This window comes from Sceloporus undulatus, chromosome 5, assembly GCF_019175285.1.
Source record: "Sceloporus undulatus isolate JIND9_A2432 ecotype Alabama chromosome 5, SceUnd_v1.1, whole genome shotgun sequence".
Lineage (NCBI taxonomy): Eukaryota > Metazoa > Chordata > Lepidosauria > Squamata > Phrynosomatidae > Sceloporus > Sceloporus undulatus.
Window position 1 is genome coordinate 88037483 of NC_056526.1, and position 13990 is coordinate 88051472.

Below are 13990 nucleotides of genomic sequence, written 5' to 3' on the forward strand. Positions count from 1 at the left end.
TGCTGACTCCTTGGTAAGTTTAAGTGCAATTAGGCTTACTTTTGCAATCTGCCTACAACCACTGAATAGACTGCTAGGATTTACACTCCTAATTCCCCAGGCCTCCAATCATCTTTTGGAAAGAAGCAGGTATGACAGCACCATTTCACTTGTTCTATAAAAAGCTTGTGCTGTGTATATGAGGCAGATGAATCAGACTTCCCACACAGATATACACACATGCTCAGGAAAAATCACGGCTAGGCCATGTTCTCCGGCAATGAATAAAAGGCGACTCTGAAGTAGTATTTGGTGAATACAGTCAGAAACAAACAAACCTTTTATCCTCTCTAGAGAAGAGAACCCTGGATAGTCATGCCCTTGAGAAAAATTTTAATCAAATGAGAAAAAGAACCAAGTGATAGTATCTGGAATCACCAGCAAAGGTGTTCATTCCCCCTCAGTTTTAGAAACCCTAGCTCCAACAACAGGGATTTACTTATAAAACTCTTGTTCCATCCTGTGCCCTATCCTCTTTTCAGCTATAACCACACATTATTATCTCAGATGAAATCAGGTGTACCTCTAGAACAGATCTGTCTACTGCTTTCTTTTGGTAGCCAAAGAGTAGTCAAGTGGCTAGGACAAATGCTACTAAGTAGTATCAAGCTTTGGACCAGAATTGGTCAATTTTTTCTATATGGGGTTGAGGGCAATGACAGATCCTCTCTAGCCAGTGTGACCCTTTTTTAGCTTGCAAATGCATTTTGGCTACTAAAAACATAAACAACACACTATATATCACTTTTGAATGCACACAAAAACTAAATTAACACTGTGTGTGTGTGTGTGTGTGTGTGTGTGTGTAGATACACACACAAAGGTGTGCATCAGTGGTCACAAGTGAGCCACACAGACAAGAAGAACTGATGAAAGAGTGGGACCCCGGCTGAATTAATGGAACTTGACTGTAATTTGTAAGGGCTAAAAGAGCGAGGCATCAGAAAGCAAGGCACCAATAGGTGGGGGAAACCTGTACATTTGTGAGGTCTTGCCAGCCTCCTTAGATCCATATGCATAATGAGGGATCACTCCTTAAACATTCATTTGTCAGAACAGCTATTTTTCACACACTAAATCTTTCTTAGGAAAACAGTCCAAATCAATATTTGGAAAATTTGTAAATAGTTTCAGCTGATATTCATCAGAAAGATGTTGACTGCACAAAGTGTGCTGGTGATGGGATAGTTATTAGAAAAATGGTATCGCTTTTAACAATATTTATAAGCATTTGTTCCAAGCATACTTCATGTGCTGCTTCAAAACCAGACAAAAGGATTACTGTAATTAACTGCCAAGGCTCACTGATTTGTAGATACCATATAATGTCAATCTCTTTTATAAACTCATTACAATCCTTGTAAATAAATAGTGAAAATTGTTCAAGAAGCAAGAAATAATCCAGCTCCTGAATGTTCCTCCTGTCTCTGGAACAAGGATGTAGCCTAATCCAAAGATTTCTGTTGGTTAACAGGAAAAGGATAGCAAAGTAAAATATTCCAGAACAGAAGCTTGTGCCATTCACTTGAGCAGTAAATTCCTATAGCTTTTAAAGTGTGAGGATAATCTACCTAAGTGATATCTATGCACAGAGTAGATTAAAGTTCAAGTCCCTTTCCTCAAACCAGGTATAGGTATATTCTTTACATTGGGCAAAGCTAAAGGTATATACACATACCTGGTTTGAGGAAAGGGGCTCGAACTTTAGTGTCTGTAAAACAAAATGCTTCTACTCAGTTATAACAGTAATTGTCTCTGGGTAAAAGTTGCATTACATTGAGGACCCTCTATGGTGTCATGCTTCTTGATAATCAGAAGTCACTCTGTTGGTTGCATTGAACAAAATGCTATTAGCTTTCCATTTTGGCAATATATAGGTTTGTCTGTTGTACTAATGATTGGGTTTAAGGGTGAAATTATCATTTGCAAATGAAATTGTCAATTGTAGAATGGGTTGGTTAATGAAATGAAAAAGGCAGAATGACCCTGATAGTGATGCAGGGTGGCAGTGGCACAGCAGGAATTTTTTAAATCTGGCCTTATTCTCACTATCAGTTAACATCCTACAATTTTTGCTCAAGGAACAAACTCCTAACAAGGTAAAGGAGTCTTAGGGCACATCTGCACTGACTAAAAAGTTTTTCTGTCATGCAGTAAATTACTGAATTTTAGAGTTTTGTTAAGAAAATCCTCTGCTTCACATGGACCAATAAATGGGAGAAATAGGTGAGTTTCTCCTATGCCATGATTGGAAACGTTAACCAGTTTAGGCTTGATGAAAGCTTTGGTCTACCTTATGGAAACATTAACCAGTTTAGGCTTGATGATAGCTTTGGTCTACTTTATGGAAGTCTCAGGACAACAATCTTCAGCTACCACTATCTAGAGAAAAGAAAAAATCTTCAGGTCTAATACCTACTTCCCCATTCTGGAGTCCATACCCAGAATCACCTGAAATAGTCAAGGAAATACCAACCAACTCAAAGCACTACATTAGTAGTCATTTTCACAGAGTAGCTCTTTTAGTAAGGTTTTAGACAGGTAACAAATTCCTTGGTAAAACCATCAAGGTACTTTTTAAGTATTCAAGCAATTGCTTTACTTCAGCTGGGCAAATTTAAGAGGCTGACTAAAGTTCTCACATGTATTGCCATCTACTCATATTCAACAGGTGACGATTCATGTAACTCATTCAACCTTTTCACTATATAATATTGAGTCCATACAAGACAACAATGCATACAAAACAATAAAGCCATAGATTAAATTTTAAACATTGATATTAGTCCTTGAATCAATTTAAACTTTCCATTTCAAGGTTTTGCAGCCTCACCAAAAATGCTTCTTAGAGCAACATGTAGCAATGACCAAGGCAATAAAGAATTTGAGTAAAGACTAAAAGAGCATGGTCGAAATCCATTTCTTGGGAAAGCATCCACATGCAAAACAAGTGCAGGATTCCTGCAAGATTTCTATAAGACTGGGTTGGGAATTGTATAGCCGTCATGATGTTGTCAGACTGCAACATCAATGAGTCAGTACAAGATCATGGAAGCAGCAATCCAACAACATCTGGACAGTCATGGATGGCCAAGCCCTGCCATCTGGCTTATGAACCTGTTAGCATCACTCTCATTGCACACACGCAACATATAAGGCTGTGAGGGAAATGGCATTTTTTCTCACATCTCCACTGTCCCCATAAAATCATTTTCTCTGCCTGAAGCACTTTATTCATGCCCCTGTAGAGCATTATCGTGCGTACATGAATACTACCCCATGCTTGTTGAAATAACTCCTGTGTAATTAATAGAAGATACAAGGCTTTCTGTAACCCTGATAGATCACCATGTTATAATGAGAAGAAAACCCAGGCAGAAAGAAAGCATAATTCACCAGTTTCAACAGGAATTCCTTGTGATCAATCAATGGAAGGCAGCACTTTTACCCAAAATGCCAGGCTCCATCAAAGGTCAATTTACAAAGAGTGGGTTGCGACTTCAGTATCTCTATGCCTAGTTACTGGATACTGAACACCCTGTTTGAGCTCCTCATTTACAGAGAATTTACTTTAATGACTGCCTTGGAAAATTACATTTTGGACTACTGCTCCCAGAATTCCTCAGCCAACATGGCCAGTTACAGTTATCATAAAAAAAATACCAGGCTCTATTGTCATGTAATCTACTTAGGAAAGGAAGATGACTTTTTTATTCTTGCCTATTCCTATTTTAGAGTGGTTTACTGACCAGCCAAAAAGGACTTTATCTTTTAGCCAGTAAAGAATACAATGGGACAATGTTATCTGCTGGGGTTTGGTTCCAGGAACCCCTGTGGATAACAAAATCCATTGATGCTCAGGTCCCATTAAATACAATGACATAGCAAAATAGTGTCCCTCATATAAAATTGAAAACCAACATTTGCTATTTGGAATTTCTACTCATTTTTCAAAACATTTTCAAGCCATGGATGCTTGAATCCATGGATTAAAAAAATCCATGGATAAGGAAGGCCAACTGTTTTGTTAGACAGAGCATCAGAAGAAGGGTTGTTATGTTATAGCCATTGCTTGGCCAGAAAAATGAAATCTCTATGAGTCTAGTTACCAAAAATTCAAAAAGATAGTAGCAGACAGTGAATTCTTGATTCAGGGCTTACTTCATAACCTATAATATTTTTTTTCCATTAATGTTAACATTTAGCATATAGCACTAATGCCAAAGTAAATAAAATATATTATTATAGCTATATCTATATCGCAAAAAGGAGACAGAGGCTGTACATCAGCCTATCTAAACCCTCTCTGCTGTTGTTCCCCAGCAATTGGCATTGCACACTCATACAGTTGTCTTTCAACGTGAAGTGATGTTTTTGTATGCCTTCAGGTTGACTCCAACATATGACAACCACATCGTAGGGTTTCCAGAGGTTTCCTATTGCCTTCCCCTTAGCCTAAGAGAGGGTGACTTGCCCAAGGCAAACTGGGATTGAAAACCTGATCTCCCGGAGTTCTAGTCCAATATTCAAACCACTGAACCATGTTAGCCCTCGCTGTGGAAGTAGTAGATAGCTACCCTGACTACCAACCATCTTCCGCCAATCTGTCTTATTTTTAAAGTCATCTAGTTTGGTGGTTTTTCACTATGCCATATAGTAGCAAATTCCACAATTTGGTGTGATGAGTGACTTCCTTTCTTCGGTCCTGAATCACTGACTATTCAGATTTATTGAATAAACCTCACATCTAGTACAGTGAACCCTTGTAATACACTGGGGTTTGGTTCCAAGATCCCCCATGGGTAACAAAATCCGTGGATGCTCAAGTCCCATTAAATATAATGACATAGCAAAATGGTGTCCCTTATAAAAAAAATCAAGGTTTGATATTTGAAATTTATATATAATTTTCAAACTGTGGATGCTTGAATCCTTGTATAAGAAATCCGTGTATAAGAAGGGCTGACTGTATTCTGTTGGAGGGGAAACAATCTTCCTATCATCTTGCCTCATACCATGCATAGTTTTATATTCTTCTGTTCTAGTGCTTTATTTCCTCTTTTTTCCTTAACCAAACCACCCCAAATACTATGATGAGTGAGCCAGATGTGGGGTCCTTCCCCAGTGCCTATCCAGCCATTAACCTGCAGCTACCTCTCCACAATTTGCCTGTATTCTCCTAAAACCATACAATAGCTTCAAGTTGTCCAATAGAAATTAATACTGTATTACCTGACCACTGTCTGGCCTTGGCCAGTTTGGATTTGAGACCAAAAGAAACACACATACACACAGCAGAGTTCAGTGCTGCTCAATCACTACTTCTCAAAATCATCCCCAGTCTGAGCCAAAGTCCCATTACATGCAGAAGCTGCATCTTCTACTGAGCTGCATGCAGCCACATGCACATTGCACTTTTGACCCAGCAAAGCCCTAAATGTCCATATCATGTCAACCCTCGAAACTATGGATTCTCTCACTCCAGCCTTTGCCTGTCTTTACAGCATCTGCTACATTTCTGCCATACAGAGTTAAAGCTGCAACAGGTTTGATTGTAAACAGTGAATACAGCCTGTAACTTTGTAACTGATCTTTGTGCCACACAAGCTCCCAACCTGCCCTTCTAGGAGCATAAGTGATTATGGTATTAACCTCAAACTTTTCTCATTCTACCCATATCCTAGAGCAAGTCATGCCGTTGTCTCCATTTTACAGAAAATAAACTAAAATACAAACTTGATCATTTTCTCTTAAAGAAAGAATAACTCTATGGTTTCCAGAGAGACTTCTCTTCTGGGTTACTCAGTTAACTGGCAACATGATATCTTCCACTTCTTTTCTCTTAACATTAAGAGTTATTGGGGAGGGAGGGCGATACCAATCTATATACAATGAGGATTATAATGTGGACTTTTCATGCATAAGGACATCAGAAAGGATGAAGGATACAGGTGAAATGTGAGTTACTCTAATGGAGTAACAGAATGCTAATTGTATGTTTTTTCCAAAGTGAAATCCAATGTGTTCAATAAGTCTTACTCCCAGAAAAGTGTATACAATATTACAGCCTTAGACTTCTTTTGATATAACTGTTAGTTTTTAATTTCCTTTTGGACAGTTCAAATACAAACTGGTTTCCTTTCTGTAACAGAACCCTGAAAGGTGATTCAGAATAAGAAAGCAATTAGGGAGGGAGTATATATTTAACCCTTTCCCAGCAATCTACTTGGTTTACATAATTAACATATTTGCATAATAACTAACAAAATCTAGGGAATTAACATATGGCAACCCTAAATTAGAATATTTTACTGAACCATTTTTAATTCCAGTTTATATTATGTTTCTTGTTTTTGCTCACTGATCATGCAACATTTTATCAGAGTTCGCAAAGATTTTTCCAGTGCTTTAGTAACCAAAAGCAAGTGTTTGTCTGATTAAAGGCAAGCAAGTCAATTCCATTATTTCAAAGAAGAAAAGGGGTGCAGGTCTACAGTTTAATATTTTCTGGCTGCTAAATCCTTAATATAATAAAATATACAAATCAAGTGCTAGCAAGAGAACTTAGCAACCTCATTTCTTTTTAGTGAAACTTGGAGTTGAGAAATTCTCAGCCACTTGGTTACCAACGAAAGGAATATGATGCTTCTAGATGCATTTCTTCTCATTGGTAAGGATGCATTTCAGTCCAAAATCATGTCAGTGACCAAACTTTGTGATATTAAATATTTTTACAATATTAAATTAAGCAACTCTCAGGAAGTGATATAGAGCCAAGAGCATAAAGGATGATGTAAATATTCCAGTATTCACCTCTTCTTTGTCAGTTCTCTAAAATAAGCATAGTGCTCAGTCAACACATCTAAACATTTCCACATAACACACATACAAAGCAACAAGGCTCCTGACAGAACAGATGGCCAAAAACAAAAAAGATCTACACATGATATGCACCCAATTGTACCTTCTTGAGTGGTCATATTTTACCAATAATTCTTACTTTTCTTATGATGTGTATTACAACTACAAGCGGCATTTAACATAGGTGATGGGGAAAACCATGAGGTGACACTATACAGCCAAGTGAAAAATATATATTTTGCCTCTTCAGTTTTCATAAAGGCACTTGTCCATGATTAACCGCCACCATAAACAATTACGCCACCAGACAAAACACTTTAAAAGGCACAAATGTGCAACAATTTAATCACTCGTGAAAAGATAATGCAAAGTCTGAAATATTTTTGATTCCTAGGATAAAATTATTCTGGATAACAAAATGCTTCCAAGTCTATATTCTCTTTTTTTAAACCAAGGATTTCTTATTAATGTGGACAAGGACCTACCTATCTCCAAAAGGGGCAGTCCAATTTTGCTTCTTTTGAATAGATCCTGAAAATTTGAAGTAACAAGAAATGCCTTGGGCTTATTTTCAATTCACTTACTTAAATGCAAGACAAAACACCCATTTGGTGGTTTAACAACATGAGGAAGTACACTGAAAAACACAATTAGCAATGCAATTGGAATAATTCAGTCATATATATATATATATGTGGACAAAACATTCCAATTAATTTTAAAAAGCAAAGTATCTTCTTTGTTTCTGAGCAAAATATCCTTCTGCAATTAGTAGAAAGTACCTTCCTTCCCATGTCAAAATCATTTTTACGAAATAAAAGCCAACTGTCCTGTTTCCTAACACACTTAAGGCTCTTGAATAGAACGATTTATCATCAGTTACACATGCAGCATCTCAAAGTTTATCTTACACATCATTTAGCAACAGACAAGTTCACACTAAGCAGAGCTGTCCACACAGAAACAAAAGAGTGCTATGCCATGTGTGACAAAAATGGTAGTCGACTCACACTGGCCAAAGGACTAGGATTGAAACAGCCCAATTCCAGCCATTTTAATCAAATTGGTGTTGACAATATCTGTGTTTTCTCTAAAACAAGCCTGAATACATCTTTGTAGACATTAAAAAAACATTTTTTAAAAAAATATTCACTCATTCACATTAGGCACAGAAGTTAGAATTCAAAAGTGTTCATTTCCAAAATGCTGTTTTACTATATATGTATTTTTCTTTCCCTCCTCAGTCAACATCTCTACACTTTATTATAGTAGAAGGTATTTTGAAAGACAGAAGACTAAATAAATGGAATCTGTTTTCATGATAGGATTATTAAAAAGAAGCCAGGGGCCCCCTGTCTTTCTCTGAAATTTAATTACAGGAAATATTCCTTGGAACCAGTCATCCCCCAGCTGCTCACGAGATTTTGCCTGGATAAACTAATTGGCCGCCTCATTTTTCTTCTCATTCATATCTACCTTTAATTTGGTTATATTTGATTGTACAGCAAGGGTTAACAAAAATCCTGGTAGTATTTATAGATCAATCTAACACACTGAATTAAAAAAAACTGCTTTAAAAAAATTAAAATTAAAAAGACAGATGTCAACCAGCTATCCTTGTGGCTTAGTCCCTAATTGGAAAACTGAGTGTGGCTTTAAAAAGAAGCAACAGTCCTAAAGCACGGTCTTGTAAAGGTTATCACATGTAGTGGATAGAAAAGTATAGCAGGGTTTTTCCATTAAGAGAAACAATTGTACTCTAAGCCTTTTTGCTACAACACACATTCTCAGTCCTGTGTCTTGTAAATCTAACCCTAATTGTGCCGGCTATCCGACGGTGCCTCTACTCACAAATACAAGTTGCAAACAATGGTGGTTTTTATCCTGGCTTAGGCTCCTATTCATTTTGTTCATGTTCCATGTTTCTTTACACTAGATGACCAAAATGAAAGTGTCAGGCACCCAACAGAAAATGACAAGACACTTAAATGTAAGGGGGAAAAAATAAACCATTTTGTTTGGTTAAATAAATCATAGGGAATTCTGTTATTACAGCTTGCAGGGAATAAGTCTTGCTTTTACCCCAGAATGGCAAAGAGTGAACTCTAACTCCAACTTAAGGAAATTAGGTAAATGGTGAAGTGCCAACTAGTCAGGCTCTCTCTAACCCTTCTAAAAAGGCAATCTATTCCAAGCAGTTTAACTTTCTCCTTCCAGCCATGAGGGCCACCCAGCTGAGCTTAAAGAGAAACGGAAACACCAAGAATTGAAATCTAATTGGAATAGCTAACTAGCCAATCGGCAAACCAAGCCAGCGACAATCCTTGGGATGTCTTCCTTTCTGCACCAACTGAACTGAGTACATTTGGTAGTCATCCCTGTCAAACAAGCTGCGGTTGGTAGGTTTTATTCAGTCTTATGCAAAATGTCTCCACAGCAAGCTTTTCACATGGAGATGCTGAATGATAACCATTGCCTGATAAGAACCCAAGTGGTTCTCAAGCAACGAATATTCTTATTTATCCTACCTAGATCGAAGAGCCAATCTCAAACAATAAATATTCTTATTTATAGTTGCATTAACTCCCTCTCTCTCTCCCTGTCCCTAGTCAAGACTCAAACACTGAGCTGCTGCCATTATTATTATAATAATTATTATTGCCTTCATTTTTATTTATTGCTGGGATATGGGATTGTTTATAATTCTGAATTTTTATTCTTATATTTTATGGTTGCATTTGTGTTGTAATCCGCCTTGATTCCCTCGGGAAAAGATGGAATATAAATAAATTATATGATTATTAATATATATATATATATATATATATATATGAATGATGTGAAGCCTGCCTTGCTGTGGGCAAGTTTTATGCTAATAAGTGTCTGCTGCCGTCTTCCATTTGGGCAAAACCAGTCTGGGAAAGCAAATCCCTGGCACAAAATTAGCAGCGTTCTGCCTTAAAACTGCACACTGTCTAGCCGTGTAACGGGACGCTACCTTTAAGATGCTCAGATACCTTATATAGATTTTTTAGCACAGTTTTTAAAAAAAGCAAACAACCCACCCACAGCTCTGGTTTTTGCACATGCGTGGAAGCATGACACACAGAGACATGTAAAACAAACCCTGGACCTGTCAAAACATTCCTGCTGGAAAGCATCCAGGTCGCAATGAGCAGAGGATGGATTAGGATCTAATGGAAGGAGGGCTGTGACTTTGGGGAAACAGTCTTCAAGGCCTGGGGGGGGGGGGGGGGGGTAAGGATTAGAGAAAGAGAGACCCAAACAAGTGTGTGTTGTGTTGTGTGTGTGTTGAAAACAACCATTCTCTTCTTTTTTAATACAAAAAGAAAAGCAAATCTCGGTTGGGCTAAAATAGCCATCCAAGGCACAGGGGTGGGGGATGTAACTGGAAACTTTCCTCTCTGAGCACAGCTGAAAGGGTGGCTGGGAAAAGTCTATTTTGAGCTGCTCTCAAATTCTCAAGGCTAGGGCCACATCTACACTGCAGAAGGAATGCCGTTCAATCCCGGTTTAATCTCCATGGCTCAATGTTATGGAATTCTGGCTTTTTGGAGCCTGGAGGAGAGTCAGGCTGATCTGTCAGAGAGCTTTGGTGTCGCAACAAACTACTGGGCTCTTATTATCATCATCATCATAATCACAATCATCATTATGATTACTATTATTATTATTATTACAGTGGGACCTTGTTATCCGCTGGGGTTTGGGTTCCAGGATGCGCCCGTGGATAACAAAATCCATGGATGTTCAAGTCCCATTAAATATAATGGCAGAGCACAATGGTGTCCCTTATACAACATGGAAAAATCAAGGTTTGCTATTTGGAATTTATATTCTTTTTTAAGCTGTGGATGCTTGAATCCTTGGATTAAAAAATCGGTGAGTAAGGAGTACCAACTGTATTACTGTATTATCAATATCATTATTATTATTATTATTATTATTATTGCTTTCCCCCCCCCAAAAAAAAAAATGGGACACAAAGCAGCTTGCCAATCAAAAGAGTAAGGCAAAAGGGGCAAAATGGATTCAAGTGACAGGAAGAGAACTTCCTAAGGGGAAGAAGAGCTGTTGTTTGAGGAGGGAAGAGGCTCCCTTGGAGAGTGGTGGAGTCTCCTTCCTTAGAGGTTTTTAAACAGAGGCTGGATAGCCATCTGTGGGTATGCTTCGATTGTGAGTTCCTGCATGGCAGAAGAAGGTTGGACTGGGTGGCCCTTATGGTCTCTTCCAACTCTAGGATTCTATGAAGCCTAGGCTGAATCAATAGGAGTATATCTATATCCCTGGGAGAGTGGTGGAGTCTCCTTCTTTGGAGGTCTTGAAACAGAGGCTGGATGGCCATCTGTCGGGGGTGCTTTGATTGAGAGTTCCTCCATGGCAGAATAAGGTTGGACTAGATGACCCTTAGGGTCTCTTCCAATAGCCATCTGGTAGGGGGATGCTTCAACAGAGTTCCTGCAGGACAGAAGGGGGTCGGACTGGATGGCCCTTCGGGTGTCTTCCAATAGCCATCTGTCAAGTGTACTTCGATTGTGAGTTCCTGCATGGCAAAAAGGGGTCTGTTCCAATGGCCATCTGTCAAGGGGGATGCTTTGATTGTGAGTCCCTTCAATGCAGAAGAGGGTCAGACTAGATGGCCTTGGGAGGTCTCCTTCCATCTGTAGGAGCCTATGCTTTTCATTAGAAACCCCCTTTTCAGAGCACCCAAAAACTACTACCAACCCCTACTTTTTTTCTTACCCCCCCCAACACACATATCCCTCTCCCTTTCAGTCCCCCCACAATCTGGTGTCCAGTTTTCATGGCTTCTCCCCCTCCTCCTCCTCCTCCAAGCTGGGTCCCCCTTTTCCTTCTCCCCCATCCATCCATCCTTCCTTCCTTCCTTCCTTCCTTCCTTCCATCCTTCCCTTCTCAGGCAAGAAGACTTACGTGTTGGCTGAAGGGAAGGGCCCCTCGGCCGAGATGGGGACCACCACCAAGCCCTGGGAAAGGGCCAGGCTGAGGAAGAAGAGCCATCGCCAGGAGTCAGGAGCCATCATCATCATCATCATCCTGGAAGGGCTTCAAAAGTTTAAAAATAACACTAAGAATAAATGGAGAGAGAAGGGAGGCTCCAAGGGAAGAAGAGCCACAGGCAGCTGGAGGAGGAGGAGGTGGTGGTGGAAAAGCCCAGCCACTCGCCAGGGCTGCTTGGCTCAGTCTGGGCACCCTCCCTGCTTTATTTATTCCTTTTGAAGGGAGAGGAGGAGGAGGAGGAGGAAGGGTGGGCCCGCCAAAAATATAATAAAGGGGGAGACTGGGCAAGAGAGAAGGAGAGAAAAGAGAAAGAGGAGGAGGAAAAGGAGGAGGAGGGATGGAGAAAGAAGCAGCCAACTCCCAAATGGGCGGGAAGGGGAGGGATGAAAAGCCATACAAGGCGAGGGAAGGAGCCTCCCCAAACTTGGGGCTTTGTTATGCCTTCCCCCTCCAAAGGCTTTCCTAGTTTGGGAGCCCCCAGCTTCCCTGAGGCAACTGGCTTCTTTGTGGAGGGGAAAACCCTCTTCCCCTTGAGGCCTTTGGGGCTTGCAAAGGAGCCCCCCTCCTCCCAGCTTAGTCTGGCCACCCTTCTCCTCCTCTTCAGCCCCACACAAGACCTCCTTCTGGAGTGATGCCCTTGTTCAATTTTATATAAAATATATATACAGTATATTCTTTCTTTTCCTTTTAAAAAGCAATACATCAAATATTGCATTCATAATCTGTCTTCTTGAATTCCATATCGGCATCCCACATTTCTGACTTCCCACCCGAGTATAAAAATAAACATGCCTCAGTCGTTTGTCGTTATTTATTCTAACCTCATCGTTTTCATATTTCAGTACTACTACTAATAATAATAATAAAATTATTTTTATCCCACCCCTCTGCGGAGCACAATCGGGGAGGCGTACAATATTAAAATATATATTCCATTTACAGCTCTATAGAAATAAACTATAATAAGCATCATCATCATAATGTAACCTCCAAGCCCTCCCCCTCTTAAAATACAATTAAACCATTTACAATTTAAGACTTGCTTAAAACTGTAACAATAATAACAAAATAACAGTGGCTATAGACAAATCTCAGGTCATCGAGTTAAGTTTTCTTTTGGTGGCCTGGTATCTATTCAAGAAAGGGTTGCCGGAAGAGATCCGTCTTAACAGCCTTTTTAAAGCTGTTTAACGTGGTAATATGGCAGATATCGTCCAGGCCGTTCCATAATCTGGGAGCTATAGCCGAAAAGGTCCTCTGGGCGGTTGGAGACAGCCAAGGTTGCAGCAAATTCCTCCCAGAAGACCTAAGTGTGCAGAAAGAGGCAGTCCCAATGGTAGGTTGGACCCAAGCCATTGAGGGCTTTAAAGGTGGTAACCAACACCTTGTACTGGGCCCAGACACTAATAGGCAGCCAGTGAAGTGATCTTAAGATTTGTGTTATATCATAGAATCATAGAGTTGGAAGAGACCACAAGGAGCATCCAGTCCAACCCCCTGCCATGCAGGAACTCTCAATCAAAGCATCCCCAACAGATGACCATCCAGCCTCTGTTTGAAGACCTCTAAGGAAGAAGGCTCCACTACATTTCGAGGGAGTTTGTTCCACTGTCAAACAACCCTTACTGTCAGGAAGTTCCTACTAATGTTGAGGTGGAATCTCTTTTCCTGCAGCTTGCATCCATTGCTCTGGGTCCTAGTCTCTGGAGCAGCAGAAAACAAGCTTGCTCTCTCCTCAATCTGAGATCCCTTCAAGTATTTAAACAGGGCTATCATATCACCTCTTACCCTTCTCTTCTCCACGCTAAACATCCCCAGCTCCCTAAGTCGTTCCTCATAGGGCATGGTTTCCAGACCCTTCACCATTTTAGTCGCCCTCCTTTGGACATGCTCCAGTTTCTCAACATCTCTCTTCTAGATGTATCTGAGGCCAATTTGGCTGTCATGTTCTGTACTAGACCAAGCACAAGGGTAGCCCCATATAGAGTGCATTACAGAAATCAAGGCGGGAGGTTATCAACACATGTACCACGGTTTCAAGATCCCCAAC

General features: G+C 39.9%; 1 protein-coding gene across 1 annotated transcript in view; it reads right to left on the minus strand.

The window, feature by feature from the left end:
* CACNA2D1 (calcium voltage-gated channel auxiliary subunit alpha2delta 1) overlaps window positions 1–12240 on the minus strand; it is a 577268-nt gene extending 565028 nt beyond the window's left edge. Inside the window, 1 exon segment of the mRNA XM_042466637.1 lies at window positions 11854–12240. Within this exon segment, the coding sequence (XP_042322571.1) occupies window positions 11854–11975 (122 nt within the window). The 5' untranslated portion in view covers window positions 11976–12240.
* Between the last annotated feature and the right edge of the window lie 1750 nt (window positions 12241–13990).